Consider the following 27,725-nt stretch of genomic DNA (forward strand, 5'->3'; position numbering starts at 1 on the left):
CAAAGGAAACGAACCATTTATGACGATAAAGCGAAACCAAATCCAAATGGAAGCACACTAGACATGATGCGCATCATAAACTCTGGTTACTCAACATTATTTAGACTTGACATAATACGCCATGTTGCTCTAGCATACACTTCCTGAACATGCATGCAAAAAAGGAGATATAAAGACAGTCCAATAACTGCGTCTCCTGCGCACAGGACCAAATGTCGACCGCATAAATTATAATGCAATCATATTCGGTCTATGAGAGGCTGTTGTCTGTTACGGCACGGACATACCGCCCAATATCTTGCGGCAGCTCGTTAATACCCCGGCCTTCATGCAGGACGAACACGAGGAAGAGCATCTTTAAAGCAGGTGCGAAGTGAAATATGTTCATGTCCATTGAAGAAAACTCATTGAAGAAAGGTTCGTTCATGCCCAGATTGTTCCGCTAGATGGATGCCGGACTCCAGCCGTCAAACGCACCGACCACACAGCAGCATGCCCTGGCTTCTCTTAGCACCTGGGCCCGGCCGCTGTGTCTTCAGCACGGTCCAGCGCTAGGTCTTGGGGCTGTACTTGTGCATGTTTCCGAAATACGCATTCTGTAGCACACTGTATCCGCCAAACATGCACAGCTCCTGGTTTGCGGTGGAATGGCTTTCGATGGCTCACGAGGACCGAGCTGTTGGCTTGCGGATACAATCAGCTTGCGGTGATTGTGTCCAGGAAGGCCAGGCGGTTGCAGTAGTCTTCGTTCATATATGAGGCGGCCCCTAGGCGTCACTTCGACCGCCCCACACGCACACGAGGTACTCGATGGCCTATGCGGTGTCGAAGAATCGCCACTGTGGGGGCTGCCCCTTGGTGCGCAATTGCTGCAACAGCGTGCACGCCAAGCCTAGGATGTGCACGTCTTGCGGGAAACTGCCCGCACCGATGCCACCAAAAACATACATGCGCTGACCGATGACGCATGCAGTGTGGCCGTCACGCGGCCATGGCACCTGGCCGCATACCTTCGGACGGCTGAGCATGTGCGTGTAGTTGGAGGTTCCGCAGACATCGCGGCCTCCCCAGAGGTAAATGCTGTCGCCGTACGCCACAACAGTGCGGCGGTGCTTCTGGAAGGGCACGCCGTCAGGGTGCGATTCCATCTGCACAGGTCGCCAACGCAGGGAGACCGCGTCGAGGACATGGATGATGCAGTCTTCACCCGTGAAGTAGCAGCCAAACGAGTAGACCCTGTCGTCGACGGCGACGGCCACATGGTTCACACTTCGCAGTGCACACTCGAGTCGCAAAGTCCACATTTGGCCCCTAGACACTTTCAGTTTTCTAGACTGCAACCGAGCTGGCTGTGCCTTAACCCTAGCTGGTGTTCTGAATCTTCTTCTTCTTCACCTCTGAATCCACTGGGCACTTCTTTCTCCCGCGTGACCTTGATGATGTCGATACAGAGTGGTGCACCGGCGCTCACTTTCTAAAATCTGTAATAGAGCTGTCTCGCCTAATAATATGCGACTGTGTTTCGTCTCTTCCCGAACCGACGCAGAAAGAAAATCTCCAGCAGGAATAACTTCATTCTTAGAGCGTTAAAATTAACTTTACCGCTTTCACCGTCCAACATGCAAGAGAGTTGTGCATCGGTGGAGGCTGATCTTCGCTAACTGTCGTTGTAATGGTATAATCCTTGAAACAGTCTGAAGGGTGGGAGCAAGAGCATTCGGACTAACTGCATGAGTTCTTGCAACGCGCCGTACGCCATCCTAATGTGTGCTAGAAAATTTTCTTCTTTCTTCATTTGTCCCATTTGTTAATAGGGACATGGTCACCACCCCACGCATCTAATTCTGCTTGCCATTGTAGTGCGTCGGGGCCTTTCTACCAATCAGATCTAGTGTGTTTGTGAAGCAGTAAGTGTTGCCGCCCCTGTGTGATTAGCAGAGCAAAATCTATTTCAGTGAAGGTAGTGTGAACTTGATCACCCGTTTTGGAATCATAATCCTTCCAAAGCACTATGCGGAGCGTTAAAATCTCCACTATTAGAATTGAGGATCCAGGGTATGAATGACTGATATTTATTTATTTATTTATTTAGGACATACTGCAGGCCCAGTGAAGGGCCCTTGCAGGAGGGGCACAATAAACACAATACAAAAAAAGCACAAAACAAAAAGTACAAGGCAAGTAAAAAAAAAAATCAATGAACGGCCTGTTCAATGGCATCAATGTCAACTGTTGATGATGGTGGCAACTGATTCCACTCGTTAATGGTGCGGGGAAAAAAAGAGAATTTGAATATGTTAGTTCTGGCAAAGTAAGGTTTTAACGATTCAGTGTGCCTGTTTCTGGATGACCTGGACGTTATCGGTTGGAGATACAAATCGGGGGCCATTGACAGTTTGTTAGTTTTCAATAGAAAGAGAAATCTTAACCTTAGTATTCTACGCCGAATTTCAAGGGACTGTATATTATGTTGAAGCAACAGAGCAGATGGTGAGTCAGTGGTGCGATATTTAGAAAATATAAACCGAACTGCTTTGCGCTGAATTCTTTCAAGGGCATTAATGTTAGTCTTTGTGTGAGGATCCCAAACACTGCATGCATACTCAAGTTTTGGCCTGATCATGGTGTAATATGCCAATTGCTTAACGTTAGGGGGAGCTTGCTTTAACTTGTGCCTAAGAAAACAGAGATTGCGAAACGAAGAAGAGCATACGGTTTCAATATGTTTATTCCAACTAAGATTATTCGTTAGTGTCACACCTAGGTACTTGTACTCTTTGACTTCTGAAAGGTGCCGAGTGGGAAGATTATATGAAAAGGAATGACTGTTTCTTTTATTAGTGATCCGCATAAATACTGTCTTGTCAGCGTTTAGTTCCATCCCCCATTTAACGCACCATTCACTAACATTCTGTAGGTTATGATTAAGTAAAATCTGGTCGCCTGGAACTTTAACTTCATTAAACAAAACACAATCGTCGGCAAACAACCTAATTTGAACAGGATGAGAGATGATGTCTGTAATGTCATTAATATAGATAAGAAACAGTAATGGCCCAAGGACACTGCCCTGCGGGACACCAGAAGTGACTGGAAGTTTGTTAGAACAATGACCATCGACACTAACATATTGAAATTGGTTAGATAAATAAGCCGCAACCCAATTAACAATAAAAGAAGGAAGACCTACAGTTTCAAGTTTATGGATAAGTTTATTGTGCGGAACTAAATCAAAAGCTTTCTTAAAATCTAGAAATATGACATCTATTTGGCCGGAATTGTCCAGAACTTGAGCGAAATTGTGAATTACGGATGTAAGTTGGGTGACCGTAGAAAAGCCTTTGCGAAAACCATGCTGGAAAGCCGATAATTTGTTGTTGTCATCGAGAAATGTTTTAATGTAATTGGCTACGATATGTTCAAGAAGTTTGCAGCATGAAGAGGTCAACGATATGGGGCGGTAATTATTAAACAATGTTTGTTTAACATAACAATGTTGTAAACAATGTTATGTTTAACCCATCCAAAATTACTGCGTTTCTGGGAGTCGCACATACATAGTATGGTTTGGTTTCGTTTATAGTTTAAACGTCCCAAAGCCACTCAGGTTATGAAGGAGACCGTAGTGGAAGGCTCCGGATAATTTCGACCACCTGAGGTTCTCTATGCACTGATATCGCACAGTACACGGGCGTCTACGCATTTCGTCTCCATCGAAATGCGACCGCCGTGGCAGGGATTGAAGCCTTGTCTTTCGGATCAGCAGCCGAGCACCATACACAGGGCAAAATAGCTAGGGGCTGTAAGGTAATCCGATAACTCCGCTTCTTACTACCAAAGGAAACGAGCCATTTCTGATAATGATAACACGAAACGAAATGCGAATGGAAGCCCACGAGACATTATGCACTTTATAAACTCTGGGCACGTAAACTTATTTAGACTGAGTAGAATATGCCATAATGCTCGAACATACACTTCCTAAACATGCATGTAGGAAGCAGATCTACAGAAAGGCCTAAAAATTCGTCTCCTGGGCACACGACCAAGTGTGGGCAGCATAAATTATAATGAAATTAAATAACGTGTATGAGAGGCCATTGTCTTTTGGCATATGGCGCGGATATTCCACTCAATAGCTTGCGGCAGGTGGTTGACACCCCGGGCTTCACGCAGGACGAACGGGAGGCATGGATGTCCTAGTTATCCCTGATTGTGAACTCATTAAAGACAAGGTCTTTCGTCTCCAGATTGTTCTGCTCGATGGATGCCGGACTCTTGCCGTCGAGGGCATCGACCACACAGCAGCACTGGCTTCTTCTAGCACGTGAGCCCGGCCGCTGCGTCTTCACCACGCTCTAGCGCGAGGTCCTGGGGCTGTACTTATGCATGCATATGAAATACGCATTCTGTAGCCTACTGTAGTCGCCAAACATGTGCAGTTCCTGGGTTGCGGAGGAGTGGCTGGGGTGGCTCAAGGTGACCGAGCTGTTGGCTTGCGGATACAATCAGCTCGCGGTGACTGTGTCCAGGAAGGCCAGGCGGTTGCAGTAGGCTTTGTTCATATATGAGGCGGCCCCTAAACGTCACTGCGGCCGCCCCACACGTATACATGAGGTCCTGATGGTCAGTGCGGTGTTTAAACATCGCCACGGTGGGGGCTGCCCCTTGGTGTGCAAATACTGCAAGCCTAGGATGTGCACGTCTTGCGAGAAGCTGCCCGCACCGATGCCACCAAAAACATACATGCGCTGACCGATGACGCACGCAGTGTGGCCGTCACGCGGCCATGGCACCTGGCCGCATACCTTCGGACGGATGAGCATCTGCAGGCTCCGCAGACATCGCGGCCTCCCCAGAGGTAAATGCTTTCGCCGTACGCCACAACAGTGCGGCGGTGCTTCTGGAAGGGCACGCCGTCAGGGTGCGATTCCGTCTGCACAGGTCGCCAACGCAGGGAGACCGCGTCGAGGACATGGATGATGCAGTCTTCACCCGTGAAGTAGCAGCCAAACGAGTAGACCCTGTCGTCGACGGCGACGGCCACATGGTTCACACTTCGCACTGCACACTCGAGTCGCACAGTCCACATTTGGCCCCTGGACACTTACAGCTTTCTAGACTGCAGCTGAGCTGGCTGTGCCTTCTTCTTCTTCTTCTTCTTCACCATACAAAAATGGCACATACCCACGCGGGGGGATTGGCCAAGGTACGGTGGTGAATGCCAAGGGGAAAAAAAAACGGGAAAAAAGCGAAGAAAAATAGTGAATGTTTGAAATTAGAAAATATGTGTGAATTGTTAAAAATTTAATTAATAAACAAATTAGATATTCCAGGAATCAATCAAAATACGCTTTTTGGACATTCGGTGGAATTTTATATGGATTTAGCAGGGTAAACGACCAGTTGCAATGATGTAATCATGAAGGTAGCCGCAAATAGAGCTTAACGAGAAACCCGTGGCGCTCGCACCAAACGAGAGCAGAACGGGTAGAGACAAAGGGAGACCTAACCTTGAAAGAGGGATTTCCAAATACTGTTTTCTCTGAAATGCGAACCGCCGGCAAGAGAGGAGATAATGGTCAATTGTTTCGACTTCTCTGCATGTGTTACAAAGGTTTGTCGTAGCGAACCCGCATCTGCATAAGTACAAGTTGAGGTGGGGGATTCTGCATCGCAAAAGCGTCATGGACACTTCACACCGCCTTGTCTTACATGAACGGACATTCCATGGGAACTTTAAATGTTGAAAGTCCGCGGTATTCAGCAACGGATCACCCAAGCTGGCTGATATATGTTGGAATCGCTGGAAACGGGAGGTCTCCAACATAATAAGGTGCGGTACGGGATATATTACAGGGGCAGTGAGAGCTGACCTGGCCAATAAATCAGCCACCTCGTTGAAATAGATTCCCGAATGACCAGGTACCCAGACAAAGCGGACCTCCTTTACTGTGCGCGGAACAAAAAACCTAAGGGAACGCATCAATAGAGAGGTGCCGGAAGTTTGGAGAGAGATTAAAACTGAAAGGCAGTCTGCAAGGATAAGTACCCGTGCTACATGCGACGGAATTTTAAAAAGAGCCAAACCAAGTGCCAAAAACTCTGCAAAGAATACAGAAGTGTAATCCGGGATACGAACGGAATAGCTGAAATCCAGATCCTGTGAATATATCCCAATTGCCGCCTTCTCACAGCTCCCGGAAGCATCAGTGGAGAGAACAGCATGATGAGGAAAATGCTGTAAGTGCTCAGCCAGAAGACCATTTAGGATATTTGCGGGCATATGTTTTGCATGGGGCGGAAAGATATGGTCGTAATAGAAGACGGGATCAGCCTGCATGTCGGCAACTCGTTGCAAGGAGGTCAGATCGACCTGAAGCGGTGCCAACAGGTTCTGCGTAAACCTAACTTGCGGGAGCTAATAACGTGGCCAATGAGAAGAGAAAAACAGGTGTGGGTGGGATAGGAAAATGGGAGTACTAACACCTGAAGCCGGGTCAAAGGACCTGAGGAAAGTACGCACCGTGAGTAGTTGGAAGCGGGAATACAGATCGGGAATACGGGCTTCCAGATAAAGGAGAGCATTGGAAGACGATCTTGGGAGCCCTAGGCATAGCCGTAGGGCACGCCTTTCCAGTAAGGCTAAAGGCTGCAGCTTATAGTTTGCGCTGCCAGAGAACAAGACGCAACCGAACTCCAGAATTGGTCTCATATAAGCCTTATAGAGGAGAAGTAAGGTGTCGCGACGCATGCCAAAATTTTTATTGCCTACCCGTATCAGCCGGCCTAGAGCACGTTCGCCTTTAATAACATTATTTTTAATATGCTGGCGCCAGTCCAAACTTGGGTCGTAAGTTACACCTAGGTATTTAACCGACTCCACCTGCGGAATTGGGGTGGAACGGTAGACTAGCGAGATGTACAAAGGGGTGTCTGGAGGAAATACCAGCACGCCACACTTGCTAACATTAAGTGATAGACTAATTTGGTCCAACCAATCTTCAAGAGCAAACAGGTATGCCTGCAAAGACTGGTAAAGAGCATGAATATTCTTTTCTGAGGCGAAAAAAGCTATATCGTCTGCGTATACAAACACTCTAATGTTGGGATGAATGGGAATGTCTCGAACCAATATGTTAAAAAGCAGCGGTGACAGAACAGATCCTTGCGGCACACCTCTGGATTGGACATAGGTATTAGAACAGAAAGATCCATCTGTACAGAAGAACATCCTGTCTTTTAAAAATTCACAAATCCAGGCATAAATGTAGTGCGGTGGATGTAGCTGTGCCAGTTTGTTAAGAAGGACCGTGTGTTCCACGCTGTCATAAGCCTTAGCAACATCAAGTGTCACCAAGGCCGAAACTTCCCTCTTGCGCATTGAAAGTCTGATTCGGCTTTCGAGATCCACATGCGCGGTCCAAATGGAACAGCCGCGACGAAAGCCAATCTGCGCAGAGCTGAGGCCATTTACGGCATTAACATGTTTTGTGAGGCGACAATGAACTACTCTTTCGATCAAATTGACTAAATTTGAGGTTAAAGCAATTGGCCGTATATTGTCTAATTGAAATCCGTTCTCTGCATTCTTCAAAAGCAAAATTATTTTCGCAATCTTCCAACTCTGAGGAATCCACGTGTTTTCCAATGACGCGTTGACGATATCTAGAAGATGAGTGGTGAAGTCTTGCGCTAAAATCTTCAACATACCCACAGTAACCCCATCAGATCCAGGGGCAGCAGAATGCATTGAAGAAACAATTGGTAGGAGCTCCGATACATCAACCTCAGTATAGTCCGAGCTTGGGGCGAGTGTGTGTAGAGGTTCTGTTTTCTGCATCTGAAAACGCAAAGCCAGCCCCTGAGCGATTTGTTCAAGGTTTTGCTTTGCCTCCTGAGGAGACAACACTATTGACTTAGTGCTGTGCCTTAACCCTGGCTTCTTCTTCTTCATCTCTTTATAATGGCACATACCCACGTGGGGGGATTGGCCAAGGTGTAGTGGTATACATAAGAAAATTTTCATAGGATTAAACGTGAATTTTGAAAAATGTATTCATGACTGGTGCTCTTAATTCTTCTTCTTCTTCTTCATCCTCTTTATAATGGCACATACCCACGTGGGGGGATTGGCGAAGGTTGTTGTTGTTGTTGTTCACCTCAAAGGATGGCGCATACCCACAGAGGGGGATCGGCCAAGAAGAGGGGTGCATAGAGAGTTTTTGGGATTTTTTGCTTGTTTGTTTGGTTTTGTTTTCTGGGGAGAAATAAATAGATAAATTAAGTAATAAATATATTGGTATAAATCCACTGGGCACTTCTTCTTTCTCCCACGTGACCTTGATGATGCCGATACAGAGTGGTGCACCGGCGCTCACTTTCTAAAATCTTGCCTCCTCCTGACTAATTTCAATGTGTTTGCTTAGAACTTATTGAGTTTTGAATCTCCGAAAAATGCCCTGGAAACATTGTTTTCAAGAGCACGTTGTAAATCCTGAACGATTTCGGTATCACTAAGCCGCACGTGTGCGCACCGCCCGGTAACGCTGCTGTCTGAGCATTCCTCGTAGCAATGTTGGTCTGGGCGTCTCTGCGCTTGCGCCTACCAGCAAACAACCTTAGCAAATACATGGTGGGCGCCATCGACAGTCGGGTACTCATCAGCCAGGGCGCGAGAGGAATCCGCCTTAACCATGCTGGAAAACTACTGTAAGAAGCCGTTATACGTGAATTCGTTTTAACCACGCAGGAAAACCTTACATTGAGGAGCTGTAATAGAGCTGTCGTGCCTAATAGGCGACAGTGTTTCGTCTCTTCCCGAACCGACGCAGAAAAAAAATCATCAGCAGAAATAACTTTATTCTTATCGCGTTAAAATTAACTTTACCTCCTTTCACCGTCAAACATGCAAGAGAGTTATGCATCGGTGGAGGCTGATTTTTGCTCACTGTCGTTGTAATGGTATTATCCTTGAGAACAGTTTGAAGGGTGGGAGCAAGGGTATTCGGACTAACTGCATGAGTTCTTGCATCCTGCCGCACGCCATCCCAATGTGTCAAGTGAAACTCTAGTTTGGGCGAGTTGGTTCATGTTGAAAGAAAAAAACTGGTAATGGCGCAAGAAACGGGGAGACGGAAGGCACACACAGTCCTGTCTTTTGTGTGCCTTCCGTGTCCTTGTTTCTTGCGCCATTACCAGTTTTTTTTTCATTCCAATGTGTGTTAGAAAACTTTCTTCTTACTTTCTTAATTTGTCCCAAATTAAAACCTATGTTAACGGGGACATGGTCACTACCGCTTGCATCCAAGGGCGTCCGCAGAATTTTTTGCAGGGGGGGGGCCCCATTGGTTGTTGGCGCCGGAGGGGGGGGGGGGGGGCATGTTCGTAGCAAAAAGGCACTATTTGCGGTATGAATTTATTTATTTATATATAAATAAAAAATAAGTGAAATACACACATGAAATAAAAATTACAAACAGCAAATTAAAGTGTGGCTAGGAGAGATACATTGCAGTTTATCAACGAAGAAACAATTAAAATTAATAAAAAATCCAAAAATATACTGTCACTTCGTGGAGAAGAGTGCTCAGTATTGCTGCATACGGGTTCTCGACTCACCCGGATTGATGACCAGCACACAGCACAATATGGTCACAAACACGCAACTACAGTCACTCAGTCAGTCTTCCTTGAACAGCAACTGTAGACTCCACGGATTTTTCTGGGCGAATTGCGTGATTACACGGGTGATAAATTCAGTTCTGTGCTTCATTACACGCTCTCGGTGCACACTCGTCACACACATTGATTGGAAAAACGGTTGAACGCGCACGTTGAAAACAAAAGATGTCTATACATACAACGAAAACTTATTTACAAGATAAATGCACGCTCGCAGCTTCATACACCTCGCTCCATCTTGCTCGCGCATCCGCACAGTCGAGCAACCGCACGCACACTGCTCGCCGCTCGTAGTTTTCTCGTCCACTGTCTTGGTTGTTCTCAGCTTCGTTGACAAACGGCCACTAAAAACACCGAAGCACAAATACAGAGGCGCGCACACGTGCAAGGGCTTACTTCCGTGCGACTTCCAAGGGGAAGGGACACTCGCCACTCCGGTAGGAAAATTTGTTTTGTGTGTTTTTATGGGGTTCAGAGCCCCAAAACGACTCAGGTTATGAGGAACGGAGTAGTACAGAGCTCCGGATAATGTCGACCACCTGGGTCTCTTTACCGGGCACTGACCTCGCACAGTACACGGGCGCTGTTGTCATTTGAGGCCCAGCCAGAGGTGACAGGCGAGCCAGGCAGGCGCCATCGGGCTGCGTTGACCAAAGGCGCTGGTTTTCGGAGAAGACGCAAGGGACGCTGGTGTGGGGGCGCCTCTGGAGACTGCGTCGCCGTGAACAAAAGATGCGAATCTCCTTTGCCGAAGATTCTGATAGCGGCGCTTCTACCGCACTGCGCTCTCCCGTGGATCGGAGGCACAGCGAGCGGCGGCGGCGCCAACTGATCGCCCGCTTGCCCATGAGCAGCCCGACAAAGCGGGGGTGGACACGGCTGATTTGTCTTTCCCTCCTGAAGAATTCATCGGTGGCCGGCATAACGAAGGCGAAAACAAGATGCACTGTGCACTGTCTGCCTCCGTGTCGCTATCTGTCTAGAGATCAAAGAAACAGGCACCCATTTCAAGACGGCTTGAAACACATGCTCGCCGGTGCCGCTGTATGTCTGCAACAGGTCGGCCTTCAACAGAGCTAACGATGGCGTGGTTTGAAAACGGCATAAAGACGCGTGCCCGGACGCGGCATTTCGCAGATGTGACCCAAAGCGTGGAAGCGGGGCTGCTTTTACCCTTTTGGCTGAGCCCACCACGGCCCCTGGCGTGCGGCCATCACTCACGGTTCGAGGGAGTGATTTTCCAGGGGGGTGCAGCCGCCCCCCCTTGCCCCCCCCTCCGGACGCCCATGCTTGCATCTAAATCTGCTTGCCATTGTAGTGGACCGGGGCCTTTCTACCAGTCAGATCTAGTGTGTTTGAGTAGCAGTAAGTGTTGCCGCCCCTGTGAGATTAGCAGTCAAAATCCATTTCTGTGAAGGCAGTGTGAACTTGAGCACCCGTTTTGGAATCATAATCATCTCCAAGCACTATGCGGAGCGTTCAAATCTGTACTATTAGTATCGAGGTTCCAGGGTATGAATGACTGATATGTTTAACTCATCCATGATTACTACGTTTTTTGGAGTCGCACATACATAGTTTGGTTTGGTTTGGTTTAAAGTTTCAACGTCCCAAAGCGACTCAGGTTATGAGGGACAACGTAGTGGAAGGCTCCGGATAATTTCGACCACCTGAGGTTCTCTAACATACACTGATATCGCACAGTACAAGGGCGTCTAAGCATTTCGCCTCCATCGAAATGCGACCGCCGTGGCAGGGATGGAAGCCTTGTCTTTCGGATCAGCAGCCGAGCACCATACACAGGGCAAAATAGCTAGGGGCTGTAAGGTAATCCGATAACTCCGCTTCTTACTACCAAAGGAAACGAGCCATTTCTGATAATGATAACACGAAACGAAATGCGAATGGAAGCCCACGAGACATTATGCACTTCATAAACTCTGGACACGTAAAATTATTTAGACTGAGTAGAATATGCCATATTGCTCGAACATACACTTCCTGAACATGCATGCATGAAGCAGATCTACAGAAAAACCTAAAAATGCGTCTCCGGCGCACATGACCAAGTGTAGGCAGCATAAATTATAATGAAATTATATTCCGTCTATGAGAGGCTGTTGTCTTTTGTCATATGGCGCGGACATCCCACTCAATAGCTTGCGGCAGGTCATTGACACCCCGGCCTTCTTGCAGGACGAACAGGAGGCATGAATGTCCGAGTGATCCCTGATTATGAACTCATTAAAGACAAGTTCTTTCGTCTCCAGATTTTTCTGCTCGATGGATGCCGGACTCTTGCCGTCGAGGGCATCGAGCACACAGCAGCACTGGCTTCTCCTAGCACGTCAACCCGGCCGCTGCGTCTTCACCACGCTCCAGCGCGAGGTCTTGGGGCTGTACTTATGCATGTATACGAAATACGCATCCTGTAGCCCACTGTAGCCGCCAAATATCCACAGTTCCTGGGTTGCGGAGGAGTGGCTGCGGTGGCTCCCAAGGACCGAGCTGTTGGCTTGCGGATACAATCAGCTTGCGGTGACTGTGTCCAGGAAGGCGAGGTGGTTGCAGTAGGCTTCGTTCAGCATACGAGGTGGTCCCTAGTCGTCACTGCGGCTGCCCTACACGTATATGATGTGCTTGATCGTCAATGTGGTATGGAGGCATCGCCACTGTCGGGGTTGCCCCTTGGCGCGCAATTGCTGCAACAGCGTGCACGCCAAGCCTAGGATGTGCTCGTCTTGCGAGAAATTGCCCGCACCGATGCCACCAAAAACATACATGCGCTGATCGATGACGCATGCAGTGTGGCCGTCACGCGGCCATGGCACCTGGCCGCATAGCTTCGGACGGCTGAACATCTTCGTGTGGTTTCAGGCTCCGCTGTCATCGCGGCCTTCCCAGAGGTAAATGCTGCCGCCGTACGCCACAATAGTGCGACGGGGTGCTTTTGGAAGGGCACGTCATCAGGGTGCGATTCCGTCTGCATAGGTGGCCAGCGAAGGGATACCGTGTCGAGGACCTGTGCATCAGTAGGATTCCGGGGGTTGCAGTCTTCACCCGTGGAGTAGTCGCCAAACCAGTAGACCTTATCGTCGACGGCGACGGCGGCATGGCTCACGCTTCGCGGTGCGCACTCCAATCGCACAGTCCCCATTTGGCCCCTGAACACTTCCAGCTTTTTAGACTGCAGCTGGGCTGGCTAAGCCTTAACACTGGCTGGTTGTTGTTGTTGTTGTTCACCTCATAGGATGGCGCATACCCACAGAGGGGGATCGGCCAAGAAGAGGGGTGCATAGAGTTTTTGAGATTTTTTTTTTGCTTGTTTGTTTTCTAAATTCTTCTTCTTTCTCTTCACCCTCAGTGAAAATGGCACACACCCACGCGGGGGGATTGGGCAAGGTACGGTGGTGGATGCCAAGGAAGTATTTGTGCGATAAAAAAGGAGGGAGACGGCGACGTGGAATAGTGGAACGACTGAAATTAGACAGAAAAAAATATAATAATTGTCGCAAAATTTAAATAAGGTAAACAAATTTTGAAGTACCAAAAATAGAATAAAATACACTGTTTGGATATTCAGCATTATTTTATATACATATAGTTAACAAGGTAACTGACCAGTTGCAATAATGTAATCATGATGGTAGCCGCAAACACTACTTGACGAGAATCTCTTGGCGCTCGCACCGAACGACAGAAGAACTTCTAGAGACGCAGGGAGTCGTAATCTCGAAAGTTGGACCTCCAAGTATTGCTTTCTCTGAAATGCGAACCGCCGGCAAGAGAGGAGAAAATGTTCTTGTGTTTCAACTTCTCCACATGTCACAAAGGTTTGTCGTAGCGAACCCGTATCTGCATAAGTACAAATTTAGGTGGGGGATTCTGCACCGCAGATGCGTCATGGCCACCTGACAGAGCCTTGATTTACACGACCGGACATTGCACGAGTACTGCAGGTACAGAAAATTCACGACATTCAGCAAGAGAGCATCCAAATCCACTGGACACTTCTATCCAGGGCGTTACCTAGATGATGTCGATACCGAGTGGTGCACTGCCGCTTATTTTCCAAACCTTTTTTTATTTTATTTTTTTTATTTTATTTATTGTTACCCTCAGGGTATAAACATTACAGAGGGTAATGTTTACACCCAGTGCCCACTGGGTGTCCTCTTGACACCCAGTGGGCACTGAAACTACCTTGGACGTCCCACAGATGTCCTAAACGTCCACAGGATGTCCACAAGACGTTCAGTGCTCATTGGGCATTCATTTCAATGTCTTCACTTAGACCTTATCGAGTTTTGACTGCCCTCAATGTGCCCTGAAAACACGAGCTTCAAGAGCACGCTGTAAAAATCCTGTCCGATTTCGATATCACGAAGCCGCAAATGTGCGCACCGCCCGGTAACGTGGCCGTTTGGGCCAACTTCACTGTAACGTGGGTTGCGCGCCCCTGAGCTCCCGCCTTTCAGCGTACAACCTCAGCAAAAACATGGTGTCTGCGCCTTTGCCACTCTGCTACCTCCTCAGCCAGGGCACTATTGGAATTCTTCTTGACCATGCTGGAAAACTTTACATTGAGAAGCTGTTATATAGCTTGTTTTGCCGAATAGACGGCAGTGTTCTGTCGCTGCAAAGAGCGACGCAGAAAAAAGGCTTCAGCAGAAAGGGCTTTATCCCCGAGCGGGATTCGAACCACCACCGGAGCATACAGAGAAGCTTCGTTTCCAGATGCTTTATGTCGCCGCGGTGGCTAAGTGGTTACGGTGCTCGGCTGCTGACCCGAAAGACGCTGGTTAGATCCCGGCCGCGGCGGCCGAATTTCGATGGAGGCGAAATTTTAGAGGCCCGTGTACCGTTTGATGTCAGTGCACGTTAAAAAACCCCAGGTGGTCGAAATTTCCGGAGCCCTTGACGATGGTGTTCCTCATAGCCTGAATCGCTTGGGGGTGTTGAACTTTAATAAACCAAACCAAATCAGAAGCCTTAGACAATCCGGCTGTCGCCGCATCCTCACAGCAGGCGCATGCGCACCTGCTGTTAGTACCTAAAATACAAGAAAATTGCGTATAGGTGGAGGAGAACAGTAAAAGGAAATAGCTGAAACTTGTTAATTGTAAAGGCATGCGCTCATTCTGGCAAATTATTGTGTGCCCTTTAAATATAACGTACACGAATGTTGCATCTGAAGGAATTATTCGTTGTTAAACGCAAGTTCTGCAGTCTCGAGGTGCACTGAACGAGTCAAAACCGAAACTAACTCGTGCTTGACCCCTAAAGGGAAGCGCAATCGTGAGCGGCAAGACCCAACCGAATGTGAAGCCGAGCGCGAACATGATAGAATTCGTGGCCAAACCGAGCACCGGCGCCAGCAACTCACCCCATTATTCGTGTAAAAAACTCCGCATTTTTTTTTTGACGCATCAACCCATGCTCAAGTTCGCAGCAACGGGAACGGGACCGGTGCTGTCTTCGCCCAACAGCAGCGCCATGAACGCGTTATTACTTATGCCTTATGCCAGATGTCTTCTCTCCGCAATCGAGCGAAATTACTCTGTCGATGAACACGAGTGTTTGGTGCTTGAGCCAGATCTTGTTGAACTCTGCCCATACTTGTATGGTCAGCATTACACAGACGCGACAAACGACCGTGCCTTTTGTTGGCTTCCTTCGCTAAACGACCCCACGAGCCGAATACTCTCTCGGGCTTTGTGCCTGCAAGAACATATGTTCACTGTCACATACAGGTCCAGGCGTCTACATCACGATCGGGACTGTTTTTTTTTCTCACCAGCTGGAGACGTCCGACACAAGTGAGTCCGATGCTGGTCTTTTCCGAACCACTCGGCGCCGCGAACTCTCATTAAAGGGGCACTGAGGACAATTGCATCCAGTTATTGATCAGAGTAAAAATTGATTCCCAGGCTCTTTTGTGGCTATGTTGTAGTTTGCCCGGCAGGAAACAATTCGTCTGCAAGAAACGTAGATTTAAAAATCTTTCCTGCAGTCGAAGAATGTTGATGTAGTAGTTCTGCATGCGTCGCACATCTCTGCCTCAAATTCCCGATCCTAATATAAGTGACGCTACAGGGGAGCAATTACTGACAGAATAACCTGAAAGTCCAATTCCTCCAATATCTTACAACAAACTCAACTCACCTCAGCCCAGCCTCACGAAGAACCCGGGAATAGAGGCACGCTCCGCTGATGTTGCAAGGCATGTCCACAGTAGGTGCCACACATTAGTCTCAATGGTCGGCGCTACAGAGTACAGGCACTGGGCAGTGTTTTATTAAGTCGGTCCGCGCCACCTAGCCCGAACAGCCTGGGCGGGGGTCATTCTGACCCGTAGCTGCCTCCTGTAGTCTCCGCCATATAAGTTATTGTGGGGTGGGGTATCTACAGGGGGCAACGAGGGCGCATGTACTCTGCCTGAAGGAGGCAGGTGATGTAATGTGGGTGAGGAGTAGATCTTTCAGGAACAAGGGGGAAATGGTGGGATGTCTACTGCATTAGCTGCGATATTTTTAATATCTATGGTTGCCCGCTCCTAGCCAATAAGTACAGACATCGGGTGCGAGTAGCAGGCGGCATGAATTGACTGGGTAACCTGTAGGGTACTCCGATCTTTCTTAAAAGGACGCTGAGGACAGCTTAATTCATTTATTGTTGGTAGCAAAAACTTATTCCCTGCCTTTTTGTAACCATGCTGACGTTTGTCCGGCAGCAAAAGACGCGTCTAGCGCCTAGAAAATTGAGTTCAAGAATCTTCCCGCCAGTCGATTCCAACTCATGACGTCCTTACGGTAAAGGACGGGTTGCGACCGTTTTGAAGCGATTGGCGACGTAGCGTTGCCTCTGGGATCCGCCCAAAAACGGCAGTCGACGCACGTACAGTTGAACCTATTTGTAACGAAGTTGAAGGGGCCCGGCGATTACTTCGTTATATAGCCCGTGTTGACCGAGCTTCCAAGGGGAATAGTTTTCCCATACCACTTCCAGCACCTCGCTACCAGTTGTTAAGTGCTGTTCTTCTGTGAAACTGTTTAAGATTACTTTGGTTTTCTGCATGTTACTTTTTAGACCGACCGTTCCGTTCTGTCCGTCTAATTCATAGATCTTTTGCAGTTAATGTACGGAGTGTCTTAGTAAGGCAATGTCATCAGCGATCACTTTTCTCTACTAACTCTTATCCCCAACTGTTCCCATTCCAGTCCCCGGAATACCTCCTGTAAACAGGCGGTGACTAGCATTGGTGAGATCGTGTCTGTCTCCATGCCTGACACCCTTCCTTGTTGGAATTTTATTGCTGACTTTATGAAGGATTATGGCAGCTGTGCAGCCTTTACAGATATCTTCCAGTATTTTCACATGACTCTTCTACACCCTGATTCCGTAATGCCTGCATGACTGCTGAGGTTTCCACTGACTCAACGCTTTCTCGTAATCACTGAAGGCTATATAGTATAGTGGTTGGTTATATTCTACGCATTTCTCTATCACCTGACTGACAGCGTGATTATGGTCAATTATCGATTATCCTTTACGAAAGCCTGCCTGATCAATTTGTTGATAGAAGCCTAAGGTTGTCCTTATTCTATTAGCGACTGCCTTAGTAAATACCTTGTAGACAGCGGATAGTAAGCTGATTGGTCTAATTTTTCAAGCCATTGACGTCTCCATTTTTATAAATTAAGATAGTATTAGCGTTCTTCCAAGCTTCAGGTACGCTTTCGGTCATAAGGCATTCTGTATAGAGGGTGGTTAGTTTTTCTAGCACAATCTCACCTCCGTCCTTCAATAGATCTTCTGTTACCTGATCCTCACCCTCTGATTTCCCTTTTTGAATTGTTCCGGAGGCTTTTTTGCTTTCTCTTTCGTTGCTGGCGGGATGTCCTATTGTAGTGCTCTACTGTCTCTCTCACTACCGTTCTGATGACATTGACTACTGTGTGGACTTTTGTAGAACTCTTCGGTTACTTTAACTATCTTATTCATATTGCTGTTTACATTGGCTTCTTTTTCTCTTAACGCATACATCTGGTTTTTAGCTATGCTTAGTTTCCTCTCCACTGCTTTTACGTTACTTCTGTCCTTTAGAGCATGATCGATTTTATCCATATTAAACTTCCTTATGTCGGCTACCATGCGCTTATTTATTAACTTTGATAGCTCTGCCATTTCTATTTTGTCTAGAGGGTTAGACGCTTTCATAATCAGATCTTTCGTCTCCCGAGGCAGCTTGCCGATATCCTGTCGAACCATCCTACCGCCCACTTTTACTGCGCACTCCGTAATGATAGCTGTGAGATTATCGTTCATTGTATGAGCGTTAAGATCGTCTTCCTCAGCTAAAGCTGAATATCTGTTCTGCAGCGATATCCTGAATTCCTCTACTTTCTTTCTTACCGCTAACTCGTTAATGGGCTTCCGCTTCACTAGTTTCTTTCGTTCCGTCTTCAAGTCTAAGCTAATTCGTGACCTTACCATTCTGTGGTAAAAAACCAATTCCGTGCAGTACTGTGTGGTTCTGTGCACAGTATATCCGCCCATGATTACAATAGGGGTTTTCCCATCTCCCTCATGCATTTTTTAAACTCTATTGGTCTCGAAAAAATGGAGGAGTGGAAGCCAATGCGTGTTTCCCACAGAAAATTTCTCGCTTGCAGTCGCAGTGCCCCTGGTAACCCATTTATTGTTGTAATGCGTAAGTGCGTCGCTCGGCCAGGGGGTCGGCTTACGGGGTAATTAAACCCCTGGAAAAGGTGCCACCCTGCGCATGTGACCTCACCGTTGCGTCGACGGGCCAGTAGTGATTCGTTCCGCCATAGAGCAATTAAAAGCCACCATGGCGCAACTTCCGAAAAGATAGTTGTTCAGAACGTTTTATTCGTAGATGGGAAAGCCACGGTGCCCCACGTGCCAGAATACTATCTGCAGTACTTGGTATCAGCATGTCTTGTCCAACACCATATTCGATACTAGAGCTGACGACACATCATGCTTGCTGGAGCTATCCACCTGACATCCCAGTCTGTAGAGAAGAGCTGTTTGGGCCCGAAGAGTGTCGCGAAAAATGGGTATGAAGTATACGGCTCGAGATTTCTTCCGCGCTTCTCATACAACGTTTGAAGCTGAGGAAGCAGTGGTTTTGGCATACACCAGGGGCGGATTTAAAGGTCGGGGCGCGACCGCTACCCCTCCAGCCAGATATTTTCTATTAAAGAATGGCGCTTGCAATATGTGGGACTCCTCCTCCCACCCCCCTCCAGGGGTTGCTCATAAATCCACATCTTCGAAAAACGTAGCGCGAAACACAAGACACAGGTAAGGTGAAGACAGGACACGAGCGCTCATAAATCCACTCCTGGCGTGTACTCGTACAGGAAGAATTTTCTAGAAAATGACTGTTCTTGTTGCCGCAAATTTTAAATGCGAGCGTGCTCATTGTGTTCAATTGCTTAACTTCTCGGCAAATCTCTCCTTTCCTTCGTAAATGTCTGACGGACTCTAGAGAAAAACTTATCAGACGAGCTAACGCTAATTAAACGCATAAAACAAGCATTAGAATCGCACCAAAACTGTAGAACACTGGGACAAAGACCAAACCTGGACTTGGCGTTTCTCATAAGGTCAACTATTAGATAAAGTTTTCTTCCCAAAAAAATCCTTGTGCAACCAAGAGAGAGGGGAATGACACATTTTTTATTGGACAGAGATAAGTATGTGCCCAAAATGTCCACGGCTTGGAGCACCAAGGTCAGCAACGTTGACCGTAGTGTTAATGAAGATTGCCTTGCTCTTGTTTAAGGAATGACGTTAACGGCAACATAATTCGCCAAAAGTAATTTTCTGTGTACCGACAACACCGAGGATGAGCTACAGCATGAGAATTTTATGGCTTATGGTTTGCGGTTGAATGGGTGTTTAACGTCCCAAAGCGACTCAGGCTATGGGGGACGCCGTAGTGGAGGGTTCCGAAAATTTAGCCCACCTAGGGTTCTTTAACACGCACTGACATAGCGCAGTACACGATCCTCTCAAATTTCGCCTTCATTGAAGTTCGACCGCCGCGGCCGGGATCGAACCCGTGTCCTCTGGGAGCACTTGTTCGTGGCTTCCATGAGGCTCGAGGCCGTGCACATATGACTTTTGAGAGCTATGCACAGAGCAGAACGACGCAGAAGACGAGCTCCGCGCAGCAGATAATATGCACGTAGGCATGAACGCGTGCGACACAGATCCCAAACAGACGAAACCCTTGCGAGCCAGCCAAGTCAGCACAAAACGCGTACATCCTTTGGCGCTCCGCTCATACTTTCGCTTGCGCTATGCGCGCACATTTCTTGTGCCTCCTGCGGCCACGAAGACGAGAGAGGGGAGCCAAAACCGCGCGCTCTAGAGACGCCGATCCTCCGTCGAGCTTCGGCTAATCCTCGTGAAACCAGCCTTTGCAGCTTGCAACGTCCCTTGGCCCTTTTCTTTTTTTGACCCTCGCTTTGCCCGTGCACGGACGTCGGGCTTAAGGAGCGACAGCCCAGGGAAGCCCCTGCGGTATCCCTCATCCCGCGGCGTCCTCCAACGCGACCGAGCGTTGGCGTGGTGGCGCTCGCTGTAAAATAGAACTGTATAAAGCGCGAGCACAATCGACGTGACGGTGTAGTGACGCGCTTGTGCAGAACTGGGCAGCAGTCGGCAATCTGTGCAAGCAGTGCGCCTCGTTGACTCGGGCCGAGGCAAGGACGTGGACCCGTTTCTGGACCTACCGTAGTCGCCGTGAATCCGCTGCAGTGCTCGTCGAAGACAACGGCCGAGCGTGCTTGAAGCCTTTCGTCCTGATGAAATGCGGGGTCTTTCGCGTCTTGCTACGTTGTTCAGTGGTGTGAAGTCGAGCACCCTAGCGCACTTCTTTTCGTGACTCTTGAAGCCCAGCTGTTCCGATGAAGTTTTGCAGATAGTGAAGAGGGACGTTCTTGAAAGAACTGACGCACGTGTTGCTGCTCCGGCTTCGAACTTTAAGTCGTATATATTTTGGTTATGTAAGCGTAACTTGCGGCTACGTTCTCGTCGCTCGATTTTTCCAGAAGCCTCGTAAGTGCAGGCTTGCCTCAACTCTGCCCAGTACTGCTGGAAAGTCGCAGAATCCTAACTACGAGGGCTTCCCTTGGGCAGGGAGAAATCAATGCAGCATAAATTTAGGATCGGCTGAGTTGTTGCCGTGCGTAGGGAAGGACGAGGAGACGATAAGGTACGATTGAACTATAGAGAGCCCAAAATGAACGAGGAGCTCTCGGCCGCTGTGGGCTACAGTCTTGTCGGAGAAACAACGGCCGATGGTGTGTACTGTGACCTGATGGACGATTTCAACCCGCTCTGCATACAGGACTCCGTGTTCGACGACACATTCGACACTGAGGCGACCAACACCTTTTCAGGTAACAGAGGGCGGCAAGCTTTGTGCCGTTATTTGGTTGTTTTGCGCCTTATGCTGCTTCGTTTTGCATCTGTGCCGTGTGCGAAATCCGAGGAACCTTTTTTTTTTTACATGCAGCCAATGACAATGAAGTAAATGCTTTGCGCAAAGTATTGTGATGTGCTCTTCATCTAAACTGAAAGCAAATGTCTTGCCCTTTGATGTGATTTTGGCCGACGTGATATTGGCAGCGCTGACTGGAAGAGGAAAATGGGTTTTCATAGAAATGAAATATTTTTGATGTTGAAGGCTCGGATTCACGAATTCCTTCTTACGTCATCTGTCGTCACGTGATCAGGACTGCTAACTGACCCAGGCAGCTCTGAAACGTTAGAAAGTGTTCCATTTTTGTCATTAATCGCTAATACATTTTTCTTAATGTACTTTTTTTCTAGGTTTTGTGAAACGTTACGAATAAACCTTGGAATAATACTTTGCTAACTGTATAGTTAAACATTTACGCAACAATTTTTCAACTTTAGTTCTAAAGGAAAACCCTGCAAGGCCAGGCCCGCCAGTTATGAGCGTACACATCTTTTTCAAGGGCAATGAAGGCTACACTTGAGCGTTAAAATACGGCTAATATAAGTACGTGCAGCTCATGCACCCATCTTCGAACGGATATGGCCTTAAGATTCTAGCCATCCAGAAAGGATGTATATGTGATGGTGGTGAATGGATAGTAAGCAAAATTTTGTGATGAAGGTTTCTGACTCTGAATGGACTCTGCGGCAGACACCATCGGGTATATTCATGGCAAAATAATAGTAGCTGAACATGATAACTGTACCAGCAGTGGGAGAAGCTTTTGGACACGATGTTTTGAAATGTATTTGTAATGCTGTTTTATATTCATGATTTTAATATTATAAAGGCATTTAGAGCATTGTATGAGTGTAATATGTAGTTTGAACTTTAAACTAATGTTTACAATACAATATATAACACTGGTTTTTAATATCTAACATTTTAATAACGTTTAGAGTGCAGTATTAGCATAATGTCAAATTTGATTTTTTACAATGTAACCATAACTGCAATCCTTATAATTATAAAACATGCAACATGTCTGCAACGTACATAACAATTTTGAAGCGCTATTCAAATGTTTGGTGCTACTTGTATAACGATAACTCAGAAATCCGCGAATCAGGAATTAATTTTCCGCACAAAGGCTTAAAGCCTTAAGAAGAGTTTCGTCAGTCTGGGGCGATACTCTGCCCCGCTAAATCGTGGCAGCGTTGGGTGCAAGTTACAAATGACGTCATAAAAGGCCCAATTCTCAAAACCGTACTCGTGTAAGCATGTCTTATGGCCTTCAAATAAGGGGCACCTATCTTTACGGCAAAAGGACAAGGCGTGCATGACTTGCAAAGCTCTTAACCTTCTACCAAAGTGTCGATCCCCAAGCAAATTTTGTTTAGCTTCTCGTGCTGAACAAATGGCAACAACGCTGCACTCGAGGAATCAATCGCATCAAAACAGCCGAACGGTCACTTCCACCTCGAAACTTCGTTCAACCTGCTGCCTCACCCTGCATCTCTCTCGTGCAGAGGCACACAGGCAACGAGGAAAAAAATTACAGGTAGACACACGTAAAATTCCAGGTGGAGATGACACAGGAGTGCATTCTCACCGACTGCACACAGGCTGGAGGCCATCTTCTTCGTCTGCGCATTCCTCTTCTTCCAAGCTCTCCTGGATAGCACGGATGACCAATGCGCATACCGTCGCAGCCATACGTACAATGTGCGCGGCCATTTACAGTCATGGTAAAAGTTTGCGGGATGCGGGTCCGAGGGAAAAAAAAATTCTAATGTGTGCTGTCTGGCGAAACAGATAAACGAAAATCATTAGATCACGAGGGTACATGCGTGCTCCAGCCACTTAATGAGCCCCAGCTGATTGATTAGTAAGGCAACGCAGAAATACTTTCTTTTGCCCCGGCTTTCGTTCATGACTGCACACAGAGTTTCGTTCGTGACTGTTCAAAGGTCTATATTGTTATCCAGGTGGTCCAGTAATATGCGTTGTGGGGCTAGTTGGTTCATTCTCAGATTTCTTTTATGCGCACAGAAAGACGACACAATAAAACAAGGTAGACAGGACGGAGCGCAAACTTTCAACTGTTTTATTGCGGAAAAAGTACATGACACTTATACCAAAAAGAATGGATAGTCATCAGTGCCACGTGCAAGCCAAAACCCGGGAAAAGCACATAGGAAGGGCACAGGTGACTCACCTCTTATGTAATTTATCTAAAAAGGCAAAATCTTTATCATATATTGTCACAGATGGTGCACTGACACATGAACTACCGCTTTTCCTTATATGGTAGGCCTCAGCCAATTCTCGCGCAAGCGTGTCAGTGCTCCTGCACAGGATGCTGGTGCCTTGGAGCGTTGCATCACACAGTTTTCGTCCTGTCTACCTTGTTTTATTGTGTCGTCTTTCTGTGCGCATAAAAGAAATCTTATCCAGGTGGGCTTTGCAGTGCGAAAAAGGGCAGAAAATCTTTCTTTCTTTCTTCCTTTCTTTCTTTCTTTCTTTCTTTCTTTCTTTCTTTCTTTCTTTCTTTCTTTCTTTCTTTCTTTCTTTCTTTCTTTCTTTCTTTCTTGTTTCTTTCTTTCTTTCTTTCTTGTTTCTTTCTTTCTTCCTTTCTTTCTTTCTTTCTTTCTTTCTTTCTTTCTTTCTTTCTTTCTTTCTTTCTTTCTTTCTTTCTTTCTTGTTTCTTTCTTTCTTTCTTTCTTTCTTTCTTTCTTTCTTTCTTTCTTTCTTTCTTTCTTTCTTTCTTCCTTTCTTTCTTTCTTCCTTTCTTTCTTTCTTTCTTTCTTCCTTTCTTCCTTTCTTTTTTGCTTTCTTTCTTTCTTTCTTTCTTTCTTTCTTTCTTTCTTTCTTTCTTTCTTTCTTTCTTTCTTTCTTTCTTCCTTCCTTTCTTTCTTTCTTTCTTTCTTTTTTTCTTTCTTTCTTTCTTTCTTTCTTTCTTTCTTCCTTTCTTTCTTTCTTTCTTTCTTTCTTTCTTTCTTTCCTTCTTGATTTTCAGGCAATATACGTTCGGTGCAGAACGGGAGCAAAAATAAAAAAGAAAAGCCATGTGCTCACAGCTTTATTACCCATCACTTGTAGGTTTCATGTCCAGGTTTACTTGCAGTGAAAAGTTTCTGTATGTAAACGATGGACAGCCATTGAAAAAGCGATGCCTTAGCGTACGCGACAGCAGCAGTGGATTAATAGAAGAATATGAACGAGAATGTTGAAAACAACAAAAACTACACCGCTGCGACCAGTAGAATCAAGCGGGCGAATAAAGAAACAGACAGTCACTTTATGTACAGTTGCAAAGATCTGCATCGGCTTTGTGCTTCCAAATGCTGTCAAAGTGCATTGACAAATTATCGTTCACATTGGTTGGCGCTGTACAATGGACGCGTTCTCTTGTTGTCCGCCGAAACAGTGGAGCATCTGGAGGCCAGAAGCTGCGCCAACACGACAGCCTCGGAAGACGGAATCGAGGTGGATTTCAGTGACCCGCTGTCCTCAGAGAACCAGGAGAGAAGCCTCTACGAAGTGACTACGGACGAGGCATGCCAGGCCACTGGGCAAGTCTACGAGAAAGCTGGCACCGGAACATTTTTACCGCCCAGGATGTGTACCAATCAGCAGCATTGATAATTTGGGAATCGTAATTATGCGGGTTCTGTCAGATCATGAATGGCAGTTTACTATTTATCCCTGAAGAGAAAAGTATACAACAGCTGTACTTAACGGTACTCACTTCTGGGGCAGAAAAGTGGAGGATAACGATAAGGGTTCAACTTAAATTGAGGTCCTCGCAGCGAGCTGTGGAAAGGAACTTGACAGGTGTAACCTTAGGAGAAAGGAAGAGAGCAGAGTGGGTTAGGGAGCAAACGCGAGTTAATGACATCCTAGAAGAATCAATCAAGCGGGAGGAATGGGAGTAGCCAGGGCATGTAATGCGAAGGCAAGACAACCAATGGTCGTTACGGGTAACGGAGTGGATTCCAAGAGAAGGCAAGCGTAGCATGGGAAGGCAGAAAGTTCGGTTGGCGGATGAGATTAGGAAGTTTGCAGGGATACGGTGGCCGCAGCTTACACGGGACAAGGTTGATTGCAAGGATATGGGAGAGATTATTCGCCTGCAGTGTAAGTAGTCAGACAAGCATATGAATGGGGTTCTTGCTTGACGACATGCCGCCAATTTGAGGTCATGCCTTACATGACCACTGACTTTTTAAACACCGCGAAAATTTTCCCCCCTCCTCACCTCTAACTTTCCTGTAATCTTTAATGACATGGATTCCTGAAATTTAAGTCTTAGATGAGCCACTGTTCTTGAACGTTCAATGTTTTCCGTGACCAGAACAGTAAAAAACATGTGTAAAAGAGGCCTACTAGTCGGGATGGAGTCCTTTCCTGTCCATTAAATGAGGTCCTTTTAGTGCTTTTGCTATCCTTAGTCTACCCTCGGTTGCAACGCGTATATTTACTTGTCTAATGCTTCCTTTGTAACGTAGACTGCTTACCACAGGCAATGGCAATGTGCAAAAGAGAGGCAGGGATAAGCAGTTCAAAGTTCCTAGCGGGCCAGGGGAGAATGGGAGGGCATAATCTAGCGTTAGGTGCACTTTGATCTCCAGCACCCCAAGATGTTACCACTGACCATACGCTGTGCACATCAAAGCCAATTTTAGTTCTACGTGCTCCCGAGAGCAGAAAACAAGTGCTCTCATTACTCAGACACTTTACTCATCCATTCTAGTGCAAGCTCTCCTCGCCTCACGTGGTGTTGGTGAAAGAGTCTCCAAAATGCGCAACTGGAGACCGAGGCACAGAGCTGCTTTGTCTCCTGATCGTTGTGACCGTTGCGATGAAAATCGGAATTAAGACGCCCTTGCTGACAGCAGAAAAATTCCAGCAAATGCACTTACGCGCTTCTGTACACACTAGCACGAATTCGGGACTTCATTCAGCAGCAGTATAGTTGCCGATTGGCGCCAGCTTCGAGCGGGCTCTAATTTGGAGATTTTAGTTGTGCAGCATATATATTTCCGGCAAGATAACCGGTAGACGTTTCTAAAATCCGCTTCCGACGCAGCGGCGTGGCCGTGAACGGTGGCAGCGGCCGGAGGGAGAGACGCAAGCAGCGGCGCTACCGCACTACGTTCACCAGCTTCCAGCTGGAGGAGCTGGAGAAGGCCTTCCAGCAGAGCCGCTACCCGGACGTGTTCGCCCGGGAGGACCTGGCCGCCAAGATTCAGCTCACAGAGGCCAGGGTCCAGGTAACCCTCTCCTCAACGCAGACACGCATGTCAGCGGTTTTCACTAGCTGGCAAGAATCTGGGTTCTTCAGTAAAGAGCTCCTTCTCTGCATCTCAGAAGTGTTTCATCCTCTGATACTGGCTCGGTCTCAGTCACGTGATCTCCGGCTTGAAATGGTGTACTGTAGGGGTAAAAGTAAGTGACCACCCTTCCAAGTTTCGAACCGCGACGCGTACTTGACGCGCACTGTGCAGACCTACGAGAGCCAGTATCCCCAAGCCGGTGTCGCGGTGCGTCGACGCCAGGCGTGCATCGTCAGGTGACGCCTGCATGCAGTGAGGCACGGGGCTCAGAACTTGAAGGGGGGGGGGGGGGTCAGTTATTTTTCACCCCGATAGTACAGAGCGGACGAGTTCAAAAGGGATCATCCAGGTAGAGTTCAAGAAATAGTTGCGCATATTCACTCGTTAAACTTAAAGGCGCAATACTTGAGGCTGATTCGCACATGAGAATATGGCTTTAAATATTCCGAAATGCATTAGTTGCTGTCATATTTCGGAGTAACTATAGGTGACTGCATGTCCCTAACGGCGAAACACATCGTCATGTTGTGCGCGAGCGTGCACACGGGGCTGCTGCAGCAAGGTGCGGTTACAGAATGGTGGCAACTGTTGACGTGTGTCTTAATTAGAACCCGTGGTGGCACAGTACTACGGCTGCATCGTCAGAACACACATAATTGTGCAAGAACGTTCTGCAACCTGCGTTTGCAGTGGCCGACTGATGGTTGCAGAAAAGTGCATGTGGACAACAACGTGTCAGCTCTTGGTTTTCAGACGTTGACAGTTCGCAGATTACACACGGACAAAAAATTGCCAAGCATTTACTCTTTGCTGCTTAACACGCTAAACTCAGCGAAAGGTGTCGCCGTGCTGCTGCTGGTTGCCTTTTTGCTAATGCCTAAGACCTACAGAAAAATTCAAGACCTGCAGGCTTTGTGCCAAACTGGACTGCCACAATGATTACAGAAACTGGACTGCCACAATGATTACAGTGGACGTAATCACTTGGGTGGTGCTAGTCACGGAATGACACAAGACTACTCATGTGACCGGATGTTGGCGATCTACGTCATCAGCATCAGCCTAGAAGGGTTCCGTATAGCAGCTTTCGTTGTAAAAGATGCCAACTTCTGAGTAAAGACGTATCATGAGATTCCCACTACGACCATTCTCTTTTCGCCTGCACTTTCTGATCTCTGCCTCTTCCGATAGATTTTACC

General features: G+C 47.2%; 1 protein-coding gene and 1 pseudogene across 1 annotated transcript in view; one reads left to right on the forward strand and one right to left on the reverse strand.

Annotated features, from left to right (window-relative positions):
• Window positions 1-815: 815 nt before the first annotated feature.
• LOC149343227 (kelch domain-containing protein 3 pseudogene) lies at window positions 816-1,304 on the reverse strand (annotated as a pseudogene).
• A 19,550-nt stretch (window positions 1,305-20,854) lies between these two features.
• LOC149343228 (uncharacterized) overlaps window positions 20,855-27,725 on the forward strand; it is a 9,965-nt gene continuing 3,094 nt past the window's right edge. Inside the window, exons 1-3 of the mRNA XM_089542331.1 lie at window positions 20,855-21,125; window positions 24,618-24,762; window positions 26,280-26,463. Coding sequence (XP_089398457.1) covers window positions 20,966-21,125; window positions 24,618-24,762; window positions 26,280-26,463 — 489 coding nt within the window. The 5' untranslated portion in view covers window positions 20,855-20,965. The remainder of the gene's footprint in view (window positions 21,126-24,617; window positions 24,763-26,279; window positions 26,464-27,725) is intronic.

Source organism: Amblyomma mixtum, chromosome 5 (assembly GCF_055824585.1).
Source record: "Amblyomma mixtum isolate Tamu chromosome 5, ASM5582458v1, whole genome shotgun sequence".
Taxonomy (NCBI): domain Eukaryota; kingdom Metazoa; phylum Arthropoda; class Arachnida; order Ixodida; family Ixodidae; genus Amblyomma; species Amblyomma mixtum.